Genomic DNA, 22,249 nt, shown 5'->3' on the forward strand with positions numbered 1-22,249 from the left:
CATCACTCAGAGTGGACGCTGGCGCTCGTCATGCATTAAAACCTCATCATGTCCGCTGTCCCTCGGCGGGAGACGCTGCTTTAAAAAAAAAAAAAAAAATTAAAAAAGGGCTTCGCCGACGCAGAGGAGCAAATATGAATCCGCGTCGGGAGTCGACGAGAGGCGCCGCAATCATTTGCATCGACACACGGCCCATCTCCACTTAGTTAAATTGGATTTAAGCGCGGCGTGTTTGTCTTATTTTCCGCCTCTGAGTGAAGGTGAAACCCGGAGCCGCCTGCTGAGAAAAGTTATTGCAGAAACTCACAGTTCAAATCTGCAAGACGAGATGGAAAAACAAGTCGATCTGGCGGCAAATCAACCTCCCCGCGCCCCCCCGCCCCCCGTCCCCTCCACCTCCTCCCTCCCGCAACGAGTCGCTCGCCGCCGCCACCGTGCTTGTTTTGTGTTCTTTTCCTCTTTTTTTTTTTTTTTTTTGTGCGCCGCATTAAACTCTTGGGAAGGCCTCTCACTGAGCCTCTTGTTTTCCTTTACAATTGCAGCCGCCGGAGCAAAATCCATAATTCGAGCATCAAAATGCCATATCCCCCCAACCCCCCCACGCCCCCACCCCCACGCACACGCCACCGCAGCTGCCGTCTGCTTCACGAGGTGCAAGTGATCTTCAATCCATTATTCATGACCCCACCTCCAGCTACCATTACTGTGAAGAGCGGGACCCTGTTGTGCCAAACAGTCCTCCAGCAGGCAAACGGCCCCGTGCTGGAAAAACAGGCCTTTGACTCAAACAGTTGCAGTGCGCAACGATTTTCAGGCCCCTGGTCGATGCTGAGCGGCAAGAGTGTGTCGTCAAGGAGGTTGTCATCACACACACACTCGCACGCTGCAGACACACACACACACACATCGTGAACAAGTGGACACAACAGTTTGTAGATGACATATTAACATCTGACAGTATCAAGCGACTTTTAGCTGACGGACGATAGCGTCCTGCTGGCGCGCCGCTCCGCCGGCTGTTTGAGGATGAAATGTTGTAAACCTTAAAGCCCCTTGTAAACCGAGCTAAGAGCCGGCGAGATGCTATCTGTGGCAAAATGTCAGCGTTTATCTCTGTCGGCAAAAAAGAAAAAAAAGCGCCCCCGCTCGGTGCTGTTGTTTAGCTCAGGAGCTAGCAGCCGCGTCAGGACTTATTGGAGTAATTGGAGTAATTAGCGGCTTAGCCGAAGCCCTGAGGGTGGACTTGGCATGCGGTTGGTGATACAACGTGATTTCAGGAGACGTTAAGTTGCACCTGCAGTTCCATTCAGACGTCACGCAAACGTCTAAATGTCATCGTGCAGTGCAAGACGCCCAAAGAATGCTGTGACATTTCGGATGTGAGCACGTGCGCTTCCCCCAAGTCAAATGTAGCGTCGAACGTGTACGTGCTGCCGCCATTATACTCGCTTTAGCGTAGCTTAGCATGTAGCGTCAAACCAACTGTGTTGTATTGACTTAAACGTCCCACATCAGGCAAAATGCACCTATACAGTTGTGTGTATCTCTCTCCTGTCGGTGAACTCCATCATTGAATTATTTTTGCTTGCATTAGAACTGGGAAAATTCCCTCTGTGATGTCACAGAGAGCACCAATACCGCTCCCATGTCAGTGACAACACTCCCAGCGCTGTTTGGAGATTGTTTGGAGATGTTTAGTTCTTGACCCCTTCCAAACATTAGGAAGGCCTGACGAGCCTTCAGTTTGGGTAGGACGGCTGTAAACAGAGGGCTAAATATGCTACTCTCTGTTGTGCCAGGCCGCTTCACTGAAGTCCAGGATGTCCAGGATCAGGTAGAATGAGCTACAGCTAATTCAAGTTAATCTGCTGCCAACATATTTTAGTTTAACCAAAGAAAAACCAACACTAAATTCAGCCGCCTTGTGACTGTGAGACAAAGACAAACACGTCAGAGTCGACCCGACTCGTCTTCTGATTCAGAGATTGAAGCACAAACACAATGATGTCAGGTTATACTGATCATTGTATTTCTTTTATTTCTTTTATTTATTCACTAATTGCTTATCTGCTTTCAGCGCCAGAGTATCAACCCTGCACTTGTTATTTATTTATTAATAGGATTCCACCATCTGCACCCTACCGGATGATTCATTTTAACAAGATAAATAATAAAAAGAAAAAAAAACAAAAATTTCAGAAAGATGCTCCTCCTGTGACATCTCCAGCAGCAGCAACAACAACAACACTCACACATTTCCAGCGTCCACGTCCTGCACCTCACGGTGTAAATGTATCGGGGCTGTTATCCGACGCCGATATCAAAGTGGGGGAAACGTTGCGCGGCCAGTTCTCTAATTACAATGCAGCTAATGTGTTATTTCCTCCGCGTGTGGGGATCACTTTCATCTCCCCCATTAGGATGCACATTTTGTTTGGATACTCAAATGACCAAACCCATATTAAATCTGACTGTGAAAAAGGCATTGATCGCAGCCCCGATAGCTGCACTCCCCGACTTTGATTTAATTTGCGCCTCCATTAATATCTATGAGACGTCCGATTGTCGTCCTGGGCATATTGATGGTATTGTAAGCCCTCTCCTTCATATAATGTTCCCCAGCGGCAATGAGGAAATGTAACAGAGAATTAGGCCGAGGAGCCGGCTCAGTGGAACTGGCACTGCAGTCGCAAATTCATTACCCTAATAAATAGCGGGAGTGGGGGACGGGGGAGGGACGGGGGGGCGGGGTGGAGAGAAAAAGAGAAATTCTTAAGAGAAATTTCTCTTTCTTCCACTTTATTACTGCAAAACCTCAAGAGGGAGAAAAAAATCGGACCGTGGCTGCAGAGTGAAGGACTTTAAGATCATATTATCGCTCTCGGAGCCTCCTCCTCCTCCTCCTCCTCCTCTTCCTCCTCCTCCTCCTCGTCCTCCTCCTCGTCCTTCTCCTCCTCCTCCTCCATCATCACCTCCTCCTCCTCCTCCTCCTCCTGCTCCTCCATCATCACCTCCTCCTCCTCCTCCTCCTCATCCTCCTCCTCCTCCTCCTCCTCGTCCTCCTCCTCGTCCTTCTCCTCCTCCTCCTCCATCATCACCTCCTCCTCCTCCTCCTCCTCATCCTCCTCCTCCTCCTCCTCCTCCTGCATCATCACCTCCTCCTCCTCCTCCTCCTCGTCCTCCTCCCCCTCCTCCTCCTCCATCATCACCTCCTCCTCCTCCTCCTCCGGACTTTAAAAATGTGCCTGACGATTCAATAAAGAAAAGCCGACTCAGTTCAGTTCAGTTCAGTTCAGTTCAGTTCACTTTCTACCTGTCCGTCACCGAGCCGTATGAGCTATACTTGGATCCGCGCGTGTTCTCTGACGGTTACATTAACGAGAGCGCCGAGTCTAAATCTCATTAAAAAGGAAGAAAAAAAACAGAAAAGAAAAAGAAAGAAAAAAGAAAACTCCGGCGAAATGAAAGCAAACACAATACAGTAGTAAATTCTCCACCAGGGGCCCCCGATGAGTGTCAAGCTGATATCTTACGTTGATTAATGAAGTGCCAAGCGAGTGCGTGTGTGTACCGTCGCCCGCCTTTGTTAAAGTCGTGATGTGCGCTTTTCTGCGGGGAAAACGCGAGCGGCACCGGGAGACGGCGCTTGTGCTGTAATTAATGCAATCATGAAGATGAAAATAGCTGTTGTGGCGGCTTAGAAGGCGACAATAAGGAGCGGGTAAAATAAATAAATTTATAATTGAATGAATGAATGAATAAAAAATGATGCCGACGGCAGGAGAAGATTTATTGTTAGGCGAGGGTGCTGGGAGGCTGCGCTGCAACTTTCCGGGCGAGGAAGACACGCCCACAAACTGATGCTCCCAATCACACGCCATCTCCCAGACGTCCGCGGGCTTCCTCTGTGGATGGTCACAGTCCTCCGTCCATCCTCTCTCTTTCCGCCACTCGCTGGGAGTCGTCCGGTTGATAATTAATCTGACTATTGTAGCGTCACTGTAGGCGCTGTGTCTCGGCTTGTTCTTATTGGCTGATGCGTCCTGAGTTCCAGGGGCATGATGGGAAGTGGCGCCACTGCTACAGGCTCGGTGGGGCTGCACCATGCAGAAGTAACCTGAAGAATCGCTAATAAATGGTGGACTTTGACTGCGCACGCAGTCGCCAGCCAGCGCGGACACGGCTGGGCCGCCATCTTGGATCCTTGGGGCCTGGTTTTACCTCTGAGAGGTTGTGCTTCCCCACCCTCCCTCTTCTTCCGCCACTTCCTCCTTCTCCTCCTATGATTCTGCCAACGTGATTCATTTGCGGGTCATTAAAAAGAGGGGAAAAAAAGACTCGTCTTTTGAAAGCATTAGGCTGCTCAGGTGGCGAAGCCTGGCACGGCGGCGGCGGCGGCAGCGGCGGCGGCGGCAGACACGTCGTAAATACAGGCGGCTACATTTCAAATGCCATAAATAGGGGACACCTAAGGACCTTGCATGATTGCAGACGTCTAATCGTTTAATTTATGCGCGTGTAAAGGAGCCCTCATTAACATTCAAGTGGCACTCGTCTGTCTAGCGCCATCACTCCGACGGCGGCGGCGCTCCGGGACGGAGACCGTCTATTTGGGCAACACAGCGTGGATACGCACTCTTCCCTGCACCTTCCGCCGTGCACCCCTTCCCCCTCCCCCTCTCTCCGCCGGCCCCGCCCCTCCCTCAATGTCAGGAGAGACGCGGCGTGCAACCTCTCATGACTTACTGTGTGTGATTTGCGATGCAGCGATTGTGTTGCTGTTAATGTTGCGGCGTGGGGAGGGGGAGGGGCAGGGAGAGTGGGGGGTGGGGGGAGTGGGGGGGAGAGGTGGGAGGGGGTTGACAAAGTTAAAGTCGTATTCTGTAGGTCACGCCGCAGCAGCGCTGCTGTCGCTTCACCTTTTTTACTGGATGAAGAAAATACAGATTTTAATAAATAAATGTATAAAAAAAAAACGAGTGCATCGAGCAGCGAGAGGCTGCTGTTTGTTCTTCCTTCACTTCAGGTCAGAAATCCTTCGTTGCATGACAAACTTTGTCATCTACAAAGACGCTCTAACAGCCGGCGGGTGGGTGGAGCCTGTTAGCGTTTGCAGATTCCCTCACAGCTTTTTACAGCTGGCTGAAAAAAGTTATTGTTGTTCTTGTGGGTTTTTTTTATTTTTATTTAAAGGAATGCGGTTAACACAGAGTCGAGGAAGTGTTGTGTTTACGCTGATAATGACAGAATTACTGGCAGGAAATTCCTCAGGCGCCGTTCTCAAAGTTGTGGAGGTGAAGGAGAGGGAGGCGGAGGGGGTGGAGGAGGAGCGGGTGGAGGAGGCGACACCTCCAGACGACTCTCCTGCTTCATTATTGACACCAGGCGGACAGGAAGCTTCGGCTCTCTGCCTTCAGGCTTCGTCAGCGATGATAGAGACAAATAAAACTTCACTCTCAAAGCCGGCCAATCAGAGTTTTGTTGCCGCTTCAACCAGGAAGTAACAGCGTGAGGCTTCCTGTTTGTGCAAGAGGAGACGCGAGATGCGAGTCAGCTGTCAGCTGAAAGTAGGTCCTCCTTCCTGCAGAGGGCAGTGAAGGGGACGTGATGGAGCGCTCAGGTGGCGGCAGGTCGCTTTGCCACCTCCTAGTGGAGGGAGACGGACTCATGTTGTGGTGCAGCCGCTATCCGACAGCAGCGTGTTGACGTCTCTAACAAGAACACAATAAATTGTTCCTCATTACTCAGTAATTAACTCCAACGCGCCGGGTCTCCCCCTTCATCCCCCAACTCCTCCCCCTCTTACACGGCTCTTTAATTTCCTCCAAGCCGAGTGTGTGTGTGTGTGTGTGTGTGTGTGTGTGCGTCAGGGAGTGGATACACAGCTGGATGCACTCCATCATCACCTCCTTTGCAACACGGCCGTCAACCCCTTCAGCCTCTCTCAGGCCACGCCCACCGCCGCTGCAGGACACCACCTGCTTTCAGAAGGTGTGAGCCTCCGTTGCACTGAAACAAAACCCTTTTTCTTGCAGCAGTTGCTTTTTACATCGAACGGACATACATTTCTGTGTGCAGTCTATGTGGCTCCTTCCACCATGCACATGGGGCTAACTGGCAAATAGTTTTTTTTCTGCAAGTATGAAAACTTTTTTGTGGATTTGTTTTTTCTTTTGACTTGAATTTGGATTTTTCCATAATTCTTCTGATACAGTTTTCTTCAAAATGTGCATTTCGGTTCAGTTCCCTGGTTGGTTGAGGTTGTTTTGTGCTCTTCCTCCAGTTCCTCCAGTTAAGTCCTCATATTAAAATCACAGCGACCGAGATGAAAACCTGATCCTGCCTCGGGGTTCTGCGCGACCAAGCTTCACTGTGCATGACTGTATGTCAAACCCCCTGGCCCTCCTGTCTAAACATGGAGCGCCATTGTCCAATCAGGCTCCTCGGGGTCTCAACCAATAAAGGCATCCCCCCCCCCCGCTTCCACACCTCCCCTAAGTCCCTGCTGGCTGCCTTTCTGCGGGGCTTTCCTCTTTCTTCTCCTGCTCTTAATTGTTAAAATGAGGTCATTAATTGGAGACGGAGTCACATCACCTGTCCCTTCAGCTGGGACTCCGCCGCTGATTGAAAGGTATCATAAAAACCCGCCCAGGGCCGTTTTTTCTTTTTTTTTTATCCGCCCCCTCCCTGCTCAGTCGCCGTGCCTGCTGGGAGCTCCCTCGGTGCCTCCACATTCCCCTGCCCACGGGCGCATCCTGCTCTGCTCCCTCCGCCCTCCAGATTGGGCGAGCCGTCCCGCCTGACACACATCCACACACTTGGCCCAAATATAGATTCAAGAGAGTCACTCGGTGTCGGCCGCAATTCCTGGAGGAGGTTGCAGAGAGCGGCGGCTCTCCACTGTACTATTAATGCCCCTGACCTAATTGAGTGAGGATGATGCTTACACACACGCACACACACACACACACACGCATAGACGGCGTCTCTACATGCGAGTGAGGTCAGGTTCACTTGAGGGGCTAATTGTGAGACGCGGCGCCTGTAAATTAGGACGCTAGGAGACAAATGACAGAGAAAATGAGGACATATGACAAATTTCATTTGACTGATTTTTTTTTTTTTTTTTTAATTTTGTGAAAATCCACATCCTGCCAAGCATGCAAGTGGATCTAGCTTGAAAAAAAAAATGGATGGGTTTGTGTTGAAAAGGCATTTAGTACAAGGTCAATGTCTGCAGTCCAGCTGTGGTTCCTCAAGTTCACAAAACCACATTAGAAGTTGCCTCTTCCATCACTTCCATCACTTCCATCACTTCCATTATTCCAGAAGCAGAAGGCGGCTCTTCTCCTTCCCCTCTTTGCTCCTTCTCGAGCCTTTTCCTCCTAAAGGTGCCGTATTCTACCAGTCCTCTCTACAAACGATCTCTACATCTGTCCTGTCAGTGAACTCCCCACACTTTATTTATCTTATTTGTTTCCAGACTCAAATGGAAATCAGCCCCTCGTGATGTCACAAAGGTACATGATCTCCAGGGTTGGTGACCACCGGGTCGTCGGCTCCGCCCTCAGAGACTGCCTTGTTCTGTTTGGTTTTTTTACCCCGTTCTAAACATGCAGTGTGTCCAAAAAAGCATCAGTTTTAGCAGGCGGCTGTAAACAGAGGGATAAATACGCCTGCGTCATTCATTCCCCAGGAAGGAAATGTGTCTCAGTGTTTTCTAAAGGGTTCCGCTGATGTTGCTCTGAGCTGAGGTGAGGAACATCGTCAGGGGGTCTGATGAGAAACACGTGCAGTCAAAATAAGCCCAGAGAGTCTTCGTACTTTGACCAAAACAACTGCGAGATGCTTCCAGAGCTTTTCTCCCCCACCTTAAAATATGAAAATCCGCTGGAGAAACGCTGTCGGTATTAACTCAGTATAATTATTCTGAAGGCATTTACGTCCGTCGCCTTGAGACCACGTTTTTTTTTTTCTCCCCCCCATATGGACTTAATCTTAAAGAACCCTGCATACAAAGTTGACAAGCCTGCTGTTTGAAATGAAAAACCCCTCTAAACACACGGCATCAATATTTGATGCTCGCGTCGCTTCCTCGGGAGGCCATTCGGGGGCCCGCAGCGCCCGCGTTGCTGGCGTGAGGAAGAGCAGGCTGCCGCGCTAATGAAGCGATCAGGGCCTGAACTCTGGAGGGAAAAAGCTCACATCCGATTAGCGGGCGGAGACGGCGTGTAAACAAGGCCGGGGCGGCGCCGCGCCATTAGCTCACTCCGCTAATGCGAGACTCGTGTCGCTAAACACAACAAGCGAGGGGGCCGAAGTGTTTTCCGCCCGCGATGGACGACAGCCTCCCCCCACCACCACCTCATTTAATCACTTCAGCATTACGGTTTTTCTTTTTCTCTTTTTTTTTTTTTCGATTTGACCCTTCACACAAGTGTTTTGAATTAATCCCCCACAAACCGGAGGACGGCGGCGGCACGCTAGATAATGGCCGCGCCGCCGTCCTCCCGCCAGCCATTATCAGCGGCCGGTGCGAGTGCGTGCTCGTGTCGCACGGCACTGGACCAAAAAAAAAACAAAAAAAAAAACCCACCTGACCTTGTACGCATCCGCTGGGCCGGCGTGTCCAAGCGGGCCGGCCAGCAGAGGACAGCGGCGCTTGGATGTTATTAAAAAACATTAGCGCTGAGCGGAGCCGGCGCCGCTCCCACAGCCATCAGGTCGTTTGAAAGGGATCCAGACGTTTTAAGATGTGCAGATGTTTTGGCTTTAACACTGGCATCTGTTTATGCAGACACATTTTATGTTCGGAAAAACCACAGAGGACCTCCGATGGGTTTTTATGGCGCCGGCGTCAGGCGGGAAGCACTCGCCTCTGTAATTGTGCCGCGGCAGGTAATAAGAAAATTGGTGGCATTCCCCCCCGCCCCCCCCAGCAGATGTAACCCGCCAAAACACCGCTGTGGATGGAACACGATGTGGAACCAGTCTGTTTATTGTTTTTTTAGAGCAGCGCCGCGCCGCTCGCAGGTCCCCCCCCCCCCCCCCGTGCTGCTTTCGAGTCCGGCACGGCCGCCGTTTTAAGTGCGTCGCATAAAATTTAGAAAATGTAATTAATTTAAAGTTAAACCCGCAGATGCGCGAGGTGCAACTTTACTGCAGTAAAGGGACGAAATCACGGTCAATTTTAAACTTGTTGGCTTTTATTTTTGCATAAAGACCCCCCACCTCCAGCCACCTCCACCCTCCTCCACCCTCCTCCACCTCCAGAGAACAACTGTGAGCCCTTTGTAAAGCATTAGCTTTCATATTCAACACGTCAGGGTTTTTGTTCCAGAAAAATCTCCTTACAGTTGCTGTCAAGCCCCTTATTTGTTCCCAGCAAACACTGACTCATCCGTGTTTGTGTCGTGCAGCCGAGCGCACCAAGACAAAATGCAAAACATTTTGCTGTTGTCGTCACATGATGCGGCCGAGACCTTTTGTTAGGAAAATGTGGGTGTTTTTTTTTTTTTTTTTCTCCACAACGCATCACACGGATTTTGGAAATTGGTGATTGTTTAGTGTGGCTGCATAGATTGATAGCGGACAAGCAGCCAGTGTGAGAATATCGGAATATTATTTCCATTCTAATGAGAAGGAGAACGAAGCCCATTAGCCTTCCAACTGTTTTCAGAGGGCTTTTTCCCACATGACATGACGTGAAACACGTTATACTCTCTGATAGCGTTAGCCGTTGCTTGCCATTTCTACAAAATTCTTCTTCTGCGGCTTTTTTTTGTCTTTGCAGAGCAGCTGCTTCCTATAAAGAAATGTGATTGGCTGTGGAATCAGCCTTGATTTTGCCCAATGGCAGGACGAGTTGGAGGGATTTCCGGGATGAAATCAGCTCACTACACAACTTCACAAGTGTTTTCCTCCGGCTGTGCCTCCAGAATGTGACTGTCGGGGTGTTTATTGCCCCCCCCCCATGCCCCTCCGCCCTCCTTCTGTCAAACGGCAGAAAACAAATATTTGCTGGCTGAAGATGTCGCCGCCGCTCGCTGCTCTGACCTCCGAGCAACAGGTGACGGCGGGGAATCAGTGTTGTGCTGCTGTTGTGCTGCTGTTGTCGCATTGCTGTCACCCCCCCCCCCACACATACACACACACCTCCCGGCCCACACCCCACCGTCCCCCTGCCCTCCTCACACACACACACACACACACCCACACTCCTCCTCACCCCTATTATCTGACAAGGACGTATTTAGACTGAAGTGATCCGAGCGGTGATCTGCCACTCGAGGGGAGCGTCTTTGAGGCTGCTGGTAGGGGGCGCGGGGGGGTGTAGTGGGGGGAGGGGGGTCGAGGGGAGGGACAAGGACGAGTGTCCATCCAGCCGCTACGATGTGTCCAGTGGCACTTGAACTGAAAGAGCTGTGGGGGGAAGTGTGGGGGAGGGAGGGGGGGTTACAAGATCCTTTTTTCCTTCTTTTTTTCTGCTCCATCGTACTTGACTGTCACGTCGGCGCTCGAGTGCTTGTTTCTGTGTCAGCGTGCAAACTTGTTGGTGTTTCCTGCCTCGCTGTGTGACTGTGAATCCTGCAGCTCCGCAGCTCCTGGGCCTCATCGCTGCCTCCCGATGACCTGCGCTGCCTGGCTAACAGGTTCTAGTTGAAATGAGGAAAAAAAAAATCAGAAAGCAGCTGTTTCTCAATAACCAATCAGAAACAAGGATGCAAAATCCTGTTTTCTGTTTATTTGTTTTGGAATTTTTAATTTGAAAAATCAATTGTTTTCTGAATGCGTAGATGGAAACCCTGGAATTAATTGTGAGGAAATCCATTTCTCAACTACTTATAGCTTTTTTTTTTGTGTTGTTTGGACCCAGAAACTTGTGTGAATACAATCGGTGCGTCAATTTGTTTTTACTTGCACAGTGCAAAGTCGTTATGATTCACTCAATGCTCGATCACCCCAAAACACAGCGGCTTCCTGCGAGGCCTCCACTGAGCAAACAAGACCGTCGCTGTTTCGAATACTGCAACCAGAGGATGGCGCTCTTCTTCTGTTTCTATTCTGTCTTGGTGTTTGTTTTCAAGCAAAAACCAAGGATGCAACTTTAGTGAGCAGAAGACTCAGGTCTGAGTTGTGCATCGATTGAGGATGTAAACACTGTGTCAGGTGTTGGTGGACTCAAATGCACGACAACCACTGATGCAGTTTAAGATGTTTATTGAAGGCGTGGCAGACGAGGGAATGACGGTCCTCTCCTCTGTGGCCTCCTTCTCCTCAAATACCCGAGCGTCCGGTTTCACACTTTTGTCCCCAGGCCTATAGGTCAGGGTGATATTGAAACGAGCGAAGAAGGGTCCATCGTGCCTGGCGGGCATTGAGACGTTTTGCCGTCCTGAGATGTTCCAGGTTCCGGTGGTCCGTCAAGACGACGAATGGCTGAGGGGATCCCTCCAACCAGTGGCGCCACTCCTCCAATAAACATCTTAAGCCGCATCGGTGGTTGTCGTGCATTTGAGTCCACCAACACCTGACAGTATAATGTGGCAACGGGGGAACATGGGAGACTGGTTAATAAAGGCAGTGCGGATCACAGGCGCAGATTGTTAGCTTGGAGACCGTGACACACTGAGTCACATGCAAAAATGCATCATTTACTGGCAGACTTCAGTCACTCCAAATCCCAGGGATCATTGAAAAGGACGTCAGTGGTTGACGTTTGACAATCGTTGCTCATCTGTGCCAAAACAGGAGTTACTGATTCTGCGGACATCCAGAACGAACAGCTTCCTGCGTGGTCAGCTGACGGGCCCGCTGTCGCCCCCTAGCGGTAGCACATTTCAGACATCTCCATGGCCAACTCCACGCAGTCGCTGGCGTCCTGGCAGGAGCTCAGCAGGCCGCAGTCGCAGCCCGGCCCGGAGTCGTCAGCGGCGGCGGCGGCGGCGTCAGCGTCGCTGTCCCAGGAGTCGGGCAGCGTGACGATCACCTCGTAGAAGCGGCAGAAGAGGCAGGCGAGGAGCATCCCAGCGCAGTCGACTGAGGGGGAGACACGACAGTGAGGGGCTTTGCAGCGCTTTCATTTTCCATAATCATTATTCATATTTCATTATCATTCAAGGAGGCTGTTTATTGGTTTTGTGTCGCTGCACAAAAAACAAAAGAAACAAAAAACTCCTCTCACTCGCACGTCTGTCATCGAATGCAGGCTGATAAATCCTGAGCGGCTCCTGCATCAGCGGCTGCAGCCTCTCACTCATATCCACGCTTTTTTTTTTTTTTTTCAAGCCTCCGGTGCTGCTTCCTTCGCTCATGCATTATTTAGGAATTGGAGCCTTGATCACTCTCAGGGAGACACGGAGGTAAACTGTTTGAAGACACAATCAATTACCTGAAGGCCTTCCTGCCAGCAGCGCATCTCAGTATGTGTGTGTGTGTGTGTGTGTGTGTGTGTGTGTGTGTGTGTGTGTGTGTGTGTGTGTGTGTGTGTGTGCACGAGTGTGTGTGTCTTTCCTGCAGCTTTTTGCCGAGCAGCCAGTGGCCTTCTTGAGTGCCATGAAGTGTGCGATCATCGGATGTCGGTGAGCTCGGCAACAGACTCAGCAGACGCCTCGTCTCAATTTAAATGCATCTAAAAGAGATTTTTCTTTTATTTATTTATTTATTTATTTTTTTTTGGGGGGGGGGGAGTTTTTGCCTTTTGTTGCTTTAAAACATTTATCCTTGTGTGTTGTCGTTGTGCGTCGACAGTTTGCTTTGTTGTTTGACAACAGTGCGAGTGCGCCCGCTAGCTGCAAGCTATGCATGATTAGCCAGCGAAGCTAATCTAAATAATCAGCATGTGTGCTTAAAAATATCATCAGCGGCTTATCCACAAGGTAATTTCTTGGTATCGATCCGTCTACGTGAAATCATTTAGGCTGGACCAATTGATTTTTCCTGATTTTTTTGTTTCCTCTGCAAGTGAATCCAATTTCATTTCTAGCAGAAAAGCAGCAATGACAAAGTAAATTCTACTTGAGTTGTGTTGAAAGAGTGTTGACGGTGCCACTGACCTCCCATGCAGCTCTGCTGGGAGGAGGAGAGGGAGTCCATGCTGGAGGAGGTTGATAACGATTTCCCAGGGTACACTGTGAAGAGAGCAGAGGTAGGAGGAAGAGGTGGAGGAGGAGGAGGAGGAGGAGGAGAAGAAGAAGGAGAAGGAGGAGGAGGAGGAGAAGGAGGAGAAGAAGGAGGAGGAGGAGGAGGAGGAGGAGGAGGAGGAGGAGAAGGAGGAGAAGAAGAAGAAGAAGAAGAAGAAGAAGAAGAAGAGCCATTATGTTTGGCCCCAGTTCACCTCTTTGTGTCCTCACCTGCCTCCACAAGACAGAAGTTGGCACAACAGGAACAAACTATTTACTCAATTGTGTTTACAATCCTTCTCTGTTGCCTTTTTATTGAATTTATCCTGATTTTCACTCTAAATATGGACCAGAACCGTGCCGAGCCAATGAACAATGCGAAATATGAGATTGACCCAATTCAATTTTACCTTTAAAGAAAATGAACAGGAAATCGTGCATCAAAAACAAAATGCATGTGCAGCCTGAGTAGAAGAAAAGTAAATAAATAAATTATTTTAACTGAATTATTTGTGAAGTCAGTGAGTAACATGTTAACAATCCAACATCACTTTGGCAGCACAACGATTTGTGTTGTTTGTGAAGTGTGCACGTGTGTGTGTGTGAGAGAGGAGTGAGGGCTTCTGAAAGAGACCAATGACATGGTGGCATCATCAACACCAGGCATCACAGCTTACTGACTGACTGACTGACTGACTGACTGACTGACTGACTGACTGACTCGCCCCGAGGTGTCAGGCCTCAGACTCTTTTGTTAACGTCTGATTCCAAATCTACGTTAATCAATCGTTGACTCGTGGCGCTAGCTACCGACTGTTTATCACTATTTCATCGCCGATCACTGATGAATTATTCACCCCTCCCTTTCTCTGTGTCATTTAACATTTAATGCCGCCGATGACTTATTCACACGTTGTATGGAAACATTTTTTTTCCCCCGAAAGTCGAGCAAAAACTGTCGTCTCGCCTGAGTCAAGCTGAGAGTCGTCGAGTCTTTTCTGCTGCACGGCGGCTCAGCTCGGCTCGGCTCGGCTCGGCTCGGCCTGCCGCCTCATCTGAACCTCCTGCCTGATTGCACCTGAAGTATCTGAGGTGCTTCGCCCAAGTCAGACCGTGTGTGCGTGCTTGTGTGTGTGTGTGTGTGTGTGTGTGTGTGTGTGTGAGATGCTCCATGATAAATTCAAGAGGCAAAGCTGCTCTGTGCCCATGACCATTAGCTGATAGAGAAATAAGGCCTGCAGGCATGCGATGCATTTTTCAGGTTTTGTTCCAGGGAGCCAGTTTGGCTCATTAGAGCCGCACAAGTTCCCCACACCGATGGGCCCCGCCGATGATTTTCACATTTTAAACCAGATAAACATCATGAGTGGACGGAAGGGCGACGGCGGGCTAACACGTGACTCCGCACGATGACTTAAAAAGTGCACGTCAGCCTGTGTTTCTCGTGCACGATAATTAAAAACACAGCTGCTGCGAAATCCCAAAAACAGGAAAAGATGACACAAAGTTTTGAAGGAAGAGCGAGTCGGCCGTGTTTTGTTTTCTCCTCCTGAGCCACATGAACTCACCTCCTCTCACCCAGGCTGAACTCTCCTCCTCCGCCACCGCCAAGTGCTTTCTCCCTTTATCCCTCACGGCCGTTTCATCCACCATCTGCTCCATTGCATCACAAATAAAAAATGCACTTTGTGTGACAAACCTGATCACCTCCAGCCAACAAAACAAAAAGAAAAAAAAAAAAGGCGGTGGGGAGCGGGAGGGAAGAAGAAAGAAAAAGGTGCTGCGGATTTCACACTCGGCGTGAGAGCAGCAGCGGCAGCAGCAGCAGCAGCAGCAGCGGCAGCAGCCGGTTCCTCGGCTGCATCGACCTCTGGCTGCCGAGATGCAGCAGCTGAGAGCTCCGAGGGCAAGTGATCCTTTACATTTCACAACAGGGTCCATTTGGCCGGCTGCCTGCTCGGCTGTAAGCAGTGTTCCAGTGACGCCTGCAGAAGAAAGAGATCCACTCCTCTGAAAACACCACCGGCACAAAGTCAGCAACATTTTATTACTTTGACTTAGTTTTCCTTCTATGAAGTGATAATGAGTGCAAGCGCAAGGGCACATAAAAGGAAATATCACATTAATTCCCTGAATAACTGCATGATTAAGCACGGCGGCGGGAAACAACAGAGGCTTTTTCTTTTTTTTTCTTTTTTTTATTTAATGATTCTAAAGTGATGTGACGTTTAAATATTTGGCCGATGCGGAGACACGTGCCCGTCGCAGCGAGCTGTGTGTTGTTAGCACGTTGTTAACACATGCTTGTTTGTTGAACCGTGCGTGTGTGTGTTGGGTAGGGGTTGTGGGGGAAGCGGGAAGGGGTGGGGCGGGGGGGGTGGTGAAGTGAAACATGGAGCCGCATTCAGATTCCTGCAAACACCAGCCGACCAATTTGGTCTAATTAGGCTCAATGCTGCACTTGCATTTTAATTGATGCCCCGCCGTGTTTGCATATGTTTAGAGAACAAGAGCCATGCTAATTGAAAAATTAAGATGTGAGAGTATTTGTCTGCTCAGCTCCCACTTTGCAGCGGTGAATGTAAATCTGACTCCTGGTGAGAAGGACCACAGTCTCCTCTTTCTTCTCATCGTCCTTTCCTCTTCTGTTCTCAACCTGCACTCCGCCAGATAGAGTGCACCTTTCCCCAAGTCTGTCGCATTCATTTCAACACGTCCCTCTGGTCACGCCTGGCACTGTGGGCGGGGCTTGGAGGACTGGACCCGCCCACAGAGCTTTTTGTGCTGCCTCGTGTACCAGGATCCCATCAGATTCTACAAAGCAGTTATTTTCCTGCTGAAGAACGACGGAAAACCTGAATGATGTTTGTACAGAGTGTTTGAAGGCAGGACAGCAGGAAGGCTTTGATCTCCTGTTTGCCAGAGTATCTTTGTCCATGCAGCACTTACTGCATGTTTGCTGTGGTTGACATCCACACCATTGCAAAATGATGCGTGATAAAAATATTTGACAAGACTCGGCCAATCTTTGCTCTGTAGTCGTGTGTGTGTGTGTTCATGATATCAGCGTTTTTGCCATGGCTGCTATTTGCACAGGAACTCAACGTCATGTTCACACCACGTCAGGCTCGAGCCTCCCAATAGGGACGAGCTGCAGTGTTAAACAAAAACAAATTGGACCGAAGAAACAAGGTTTCTGATTGGCTGCTCAAAGCTTGGACTGGCTCAAGACGAATTAGATATGAGCTTTTCAAAACGGAAGTGCAACCTTTTAGACTTGACGTCCATTCAGATCCTGCTGCATCGCTTCCTTGTGTGTGTGTGTGTGTGTGTGTGTGTGTGTGTGTGTGTGTGTGTGTGTGTGTGTGTGTGTGTGTGTTTCGTGTTTAGTTGTGCTGCCTCTCTGTGCTGGAGGTGTTTTTAGTTGCTCCATCACGTTGGTGTTGGTGTTGTTTACCTCCAGCAGGTTGGAAGTGACCGTCGAACAAATCAAACCTGCGTGTGAATCACTTCCTGGCCCCTCCCCCACTGCACTCTGCTCTCACTCCTCTTCTCCACTCACCGTCGTAAAGTAGCGCTGACACACGTCCAGCTGGATCCCTCCCGCTTCCCTCTGCTGAGGTTTCCTCCAGGTCTTGTCAGACTGCTGTTGCTTTTCGAAGGTCAGAGTGTTTTGAGCCTTTTGTGCCTGCGTGCAGCATCGTAGTTTTTGTTTCCTCCTGGAAGTTGTGTTGTGTGTTGTGACCCTTCCAGGCCACCGTACAAGAATCATAATTCCTGTTGCCGCTACCGACCCTCTGACCTTCCGACCTTCTGAACTTCCGACCATAACTTATAGGGGGAAAAGAAAGAAAGGCCAGAGGCTGTTTTATGAAACCTGCGTCCAAGTTGAGTGTCTGGAGACTTTGTGTCTTTAACCCGACTCTGCTGCGTCCCGCTCACCTTGAACCGACGGTGGTTAATGGGAGCGCGAGCGGCCGGCCAGGTGTTTGGGCTGCGATGGTGACTTTATAATTTCTTCTTTTTCCTTTTTTTTTTGTCCCTGCCTTTTGGTTAAATGTCTCAGTTAGTTGAACATGCTGCCGGTGCAGAGGTCCCCTTTGGCCCTTAATGAGTCCCACTGAGAATAAGTGTCATATTCAGCCGCCGCTGACGAGAACAGACCCGCATGTCACCTTGAGGCCGAGCGAGACAAAGGGACGGTGGCGCTGGATGTCACGCTCACTCCCAGACGTTTGGGCGGTTAACCCTGCCCCGCCCGCTTTGCTTTAACACTTCATTCATTAATTAATACATTTTTTAATAAGGCAGATGTCGTTGTCTGGTGGGAAATGAAAAAGCTGAGATGGGGGGAAAAATAGGAACGAGAAAACAAACATTTGCTGCAGTGTCGGCTTTGTCGGCTGCCTGGTTGCTGAACTGTGGAAATTTGTGGGTTTAAATTAATCCTTTTTTTTTTGTTTTGTTAACTTCTTGGAAACTTTTGAACATGATGAGATTGAGATTCTTAGTTGGGAATACAATCGTACGGCTATTTTTTAATCTTAGGCAACAACGTCGAATTAGAACAAAAATCAAAATTAAAAATGTAGAAAATAAAGCAAACAGAACGAATAAACTAAATTTTTTAGCATTTTGAGCAATTTTTTGAAGTGAAAAATAAAGAGAAAAAGATAAAGTGTATTTCTGAAACTATAACTTTAAATGCTGTGGACATTTTCACAGCAAAACCCCCCCCCAAAAAAACAACCGCAACAAGGCAGACGAAGGTGATGGAAGGTGACGAAACCACCAGCAATTATTTAGTAAAAGAGTGAGTGAGTTTTGAAGCGGTGATTCGGAGCAGTTTGGCTCTCAGCAGACACTCGGGGAGCGACTTATTTCCCTGCAGGGTTACGTGTAATAAAACACCAGCCGAGAAAATCAAAACAGGACAGAAAAGGATTAAAACGGAGTCAGTGTGTCAGCCGTCGTCTGTTCTGATCCACTTCCAGCGTCTCACCTGGCGGCGGCGCCCTGGGGATTGTCTCTTAACGAACCCATTAAAGGCACAATCAGTCATTTTCAAGATCTTTTTTTGTCCTTTTTTTCCCGCTCTAATTGCACGAGTCTCTGTCAGTGGATGTTCAGACTCCTGCTTACCTTTCTGACAGCCCAGTGACAAGTGTGTGTGTGTGTGTGTGTGTGTGTGTGTGAGAGAGAGAGAGAGAGAGAGTGGGGAGGAGGAGGGAGGTTGGGGGGGGGAGTAACTCCTCCTCCACAAAAGGAGAGAAGTCACACTTTCCAAATTAAGACTGCAGATAAATGACCTCACGATGTGGAGGAAATCAAAGGAGGGTGGGCGGCGGCTAAATTGGATTCTTCGCCGTCTAACAGTTTATGACTTGAACCTTCTGGGGATTCGGCTCCGCCGTGCAGGAAGCGGTAGTTCCCCCAGGCTACGGCCCCACCTGGGACCCCCCGTCATCCGTGGGGTATTTGTGAAAGGCCTTGAAGTTATTCAACCCACTAAGAGGCTAAATAGAATTTTTTTCTATTAACATTTAGGGTGTATCGCTCTGATTTTGGGGCGCTCGCGCTGGTTTCAGGCGATCTATTTCGTTTGACTCAGTCAATATTCTGTATTTAATTTGCATGGCTGGAAGCTTCATTAGGGTCCTTTTGTATCAAACAATGGTTTACCGCGGAACTGCTAGCAGGAGCCCGACTGCTGTAAGAACCTTGAATAGTCACTGATGAAGAGCGAGGGAGAAATGTGTCAAATGAAATAAAGAGATGAAAACATTTCTGTTTATCAAACATATCACAAATATATATTTCGCCAAAAAAAAGATTCATCAATACAGTCATGATTACATTTCATCTTGTCCAGCCGGCGCAGCGAGATGAAGGCACAATTTCCGACAAGAAGCCAAAACAAAGAAAATCCACACGTTACTTCTTCTGCTCAATTCACTTTTCTGGAAAGCAGCCCATTGTGATGTCACAAAGGGCACCATCACTCCCCAACATCTCTTCTATCACATTAGAGACCACTCCGCCAGCCTCTGAGACAGGTCCAGGAACGCCGTCCTGAAAGACGTTTGCCGTGTGCGTCCAGCAGCGACCTCAAACGCAGCATAAACTACTTAAACACATCACAGTAAAACCGACTTCTCCCCGGCCGTCGAAATCAACAGCAAAGCCTTCGTCAACCTTCATCAGTCCTCGCAGCTCGGCGGCGGCGACGCGCTGAGAAGCTCCCATTATTACAGAGCAATTTGCAGCTTCGGATAATCAATGTTGGCGGCGGACCAACGGACGCTGTTCCCCACCAATCAGCAGTTTAGGAGTGACTGATGGGGAGGGGCTAAGAGTAGCCGCAGCTCGGCGCTATTAGCGTAATGATGATATGACATCATCACCCCCTTGTAAAGCATTGTCTTGTTGTTATTGGCCGAGACAGATAAGACAGATTATGATTGGCCGCTGCGGCTAGCGCCTTACGAGACGCCGGCTAAGTAGCAGCGGCTCCTCGTCGTGTCACGCTGGTAATGAGGTCAGTGATTCATATTTACTCCAGGAGTCGAGAGCGGCCGTCTTTCCTTCGGTCCGCCCTTGATCTTCCTCCCCTCGGCCAATCACACGACGGCCGACACCGCTGCTACGCCAGCTCTGTATTATTTGACTATTTTTTTGTCCAACACATTGTCATTTTATCTTGCTCATTGCTGCCATCAACACCCGCACGCCCGCATACACACACACACTCACACACACACACACACACACGCACACCTGGGGACAAACAGCCTGGTTGGACACCTTCCAAAAGCTCCGAGTCGATAACCGCTGCGATCGCCGCACGCCATCTGTTGATGTTTGACCATAAAAAAAAGCCTTTTTTCCACCGTGCTGTTTTTTTTTTTTAGGTGGTGCCTAAAAGGAGAAGATCAAAACAGATTTACTTAGAGGGCCTCTGTTTGCACCCGGAGATTTAATATTGGCTTCCGATTGCAATGGGACGGTGCTGAACCACGTCAAAGTCCAAGTGTGAACACGCGTGAATCGAGCCGTCACGTCCAGACGCTCGACTCACTTCACTGGTGGCCTTTGAACTAAAGCTGTGGCAGCTTCAGCTGATGCTCCAAACACTTGAGTTTCCATAAAATGTCAAGAAGAATTTCTAGTTTATTCAGCCGACCATCCATCATCTTCACATTCCACTGCCAACTAGCTCTTTGGCAAAAAGACAAAAAAAAACATTCTCCATTTCTCAAATTTCAAAATTTCATTGGGATTTCCACAAATTTTCTAACACGACATTTCCTTAAAATGAACTTTGACGGAAACACCACCTGTGCCTCTGTTTGTTAAACACGCAGCATCCATGCTAATATTTCCATCAGCATCCGTGTTGGAGGCTTTTCTTCTTCATCTCCTGCTTTGTTGTCTTTTTCTCTGGCTCTTCAGCGCAAAGCTCCCGACTTCAAATCTCAATACCACAGAACAAAAGGCTCACAATTGCCTGCTGTCATGTTGAACTGCACCGCAACACGGCGCACGTGGACGTCATCGCGCAGAAACACAAGCATATAGACACTGAACTCGCACAGCGTCGCACAAAGCAACACATTCGGCTGCTTCCAAGCCGACTTCATCTTGTCGGGTGGAATTGAATTTTTAAGCCGGGTCGTCGTCTCCATAAAGTCGTCCCCGTCTACGACTTTGTTCCAGCAGCCAAATATTGACTTTGGGATCTGATTATTAAGCAATTTCCACAAAACTTCAAATTACTATCCGAACAATTATTTTAAAGACGTTACAAGACCCAGCGGAGCCCCAAGGTCTTGGAAACTGATTATGCAAAGAGATAATTGCTGTGAAGATTTTTTTTTTTAAAGGGGGTGTAGGGTTGGTGGTGGGTGGTGGTGGGGTGCTGTGAAATTGGTTTGACAAACCCGTGACTTGTTAACTACTGCTCACTGCCGGGATAGAATACATCTGCTGACACGGCCACAAAGAAACCAGAGCGCAGGAGGCGTTTTTTCTTTCTTTCTTTCTTTTTTTCTTCCCTCAGCGTGCTCAGGTGGGCGGGAAGGTGGCGCTCTCTTTATTATTGCGCGGCTAATGGCGTTCCATATCCGTCAACCAATTATCCGGGACGAGATGAACTATTAATTAATAACTCTTCTGATGGGTAAATTGTGCCACATCGGGCAGATGTGCTGCTCCTCCTCCTCCTTCTGCTCCTCTTCCTCCTCCTTCTCTTCCTTCTCCTCCTGCTCCTCCTCTTCCTTCAGCTCCTCTTCCTCCTCATTCTCTTCCTTCTCCTCCTGCTCCCCCTCCTACTACTCCTCCTCCTCCAGTTGGAGGCTATTGACCAACTGGCCTCACAAGCTTCCTCTCAGCCCCTCACGCACCCAGTTATGACCCACCACCATCAGCTGCCTCCCCCCACCCCCCCCCCCCCCTGATTTACGGTGAGCAAAAGCCAATGTTGCATAATTTGTGTTTTAAGAAAAGATATTAATCCTTTTTTTTCTCTCATCTTTTTTCCTCTCTCTCTCTCCGCCGCCCCCGCTGGCGGGTCAAACGTACAGCGCCTGAAAAATGACACGTGCTCAGAGTACTTTTGAGCGGAAAAAAATGGGGCCCGACCGGTATAATTTTCCCATAAGCCCCGAGCGTTTAAGTGTGGAACGGGCGAGTTATGTGGCTCTGAATGGCTTCCTTAATAGTGATATCACTTCCTGAGAACAAAAGGAGGTGGCCCACGTCGGCCGGCCGGCCGGCGAATGGCCATTTCCGCGTCTTCCATTAGGGTCACGGAGCGAGCGCGGCCGGCCTCGCTGGAGAGTGCATGAGTGGCAAGCGGGTGGGGCTGCTGGGTGGAGGGGTGGGGGGTCGAGTTGGGAGGGGTGAGGGGAGGTGCAAGACAAATGGAGCACTCTCCCGCAAAACCTCGTTAAGACTGAAATCACCGAAAAAATAATAGTTATTAAATTAATGGCAGTCATAATCTCGTAAAATATGTGTCAAAAAATTATATGCGGTTCGATTAACACATAACATGGGTGTCAAATCTGCAGTAAAACCCTGATCAATAAAACAATAACCGTGTTGTTAAAAGCAGCCGCCCAGAGGTG

The 22,249-nt window shown here is 49.2% G+C and overlaps 1 protein-coding gene across 1 annotated transcript; it reads right to left on the minus strand.

Moving 5' to 3' along the window:
• Positions 1-11,824: 11,824 nt before the first annotated feature.
• mdfic2 (MyoD family inhibitor domain containing 2) lies at positions 11,825-14,783 on the minus strand. Its single transcript, XM_076047918.1, has 3 exons — positions 14,690-14,783; positions 13,056-13,130; positions 11,825-12,039 (listed from the first exon to the last, which is right to left on the minus strand). Exons 1-3 carry the CDS (start codon positions 14,781-14,783, stop codon positions 11,825-11,827), a joined length of 384 nt encoding a protein of 127 aa, XP_075904033.1.
• Positions 14,784-22,249: the final 7,466 nt, after the last annotated feature.

Source organism: Nelusetta ayraudi, unplaced genomic scaffold, assembly GCF_046127955.1.
Source record: "Nelusetta ayraudi isolate G7.1 ecotype Tasmania unplaced genomic scaffold, CSIRO-AGI_Nayr_v1 ptg000096l, whole genome shotgun sequence".
In the NCBI taxonomy this organism is placed as follows: Eukaryota; Metazoa; Chordata; class Actinopteri; order Tetraodontiformes; family Monacanthidae; genus Nelusetta; species Nelusetta ayraudi.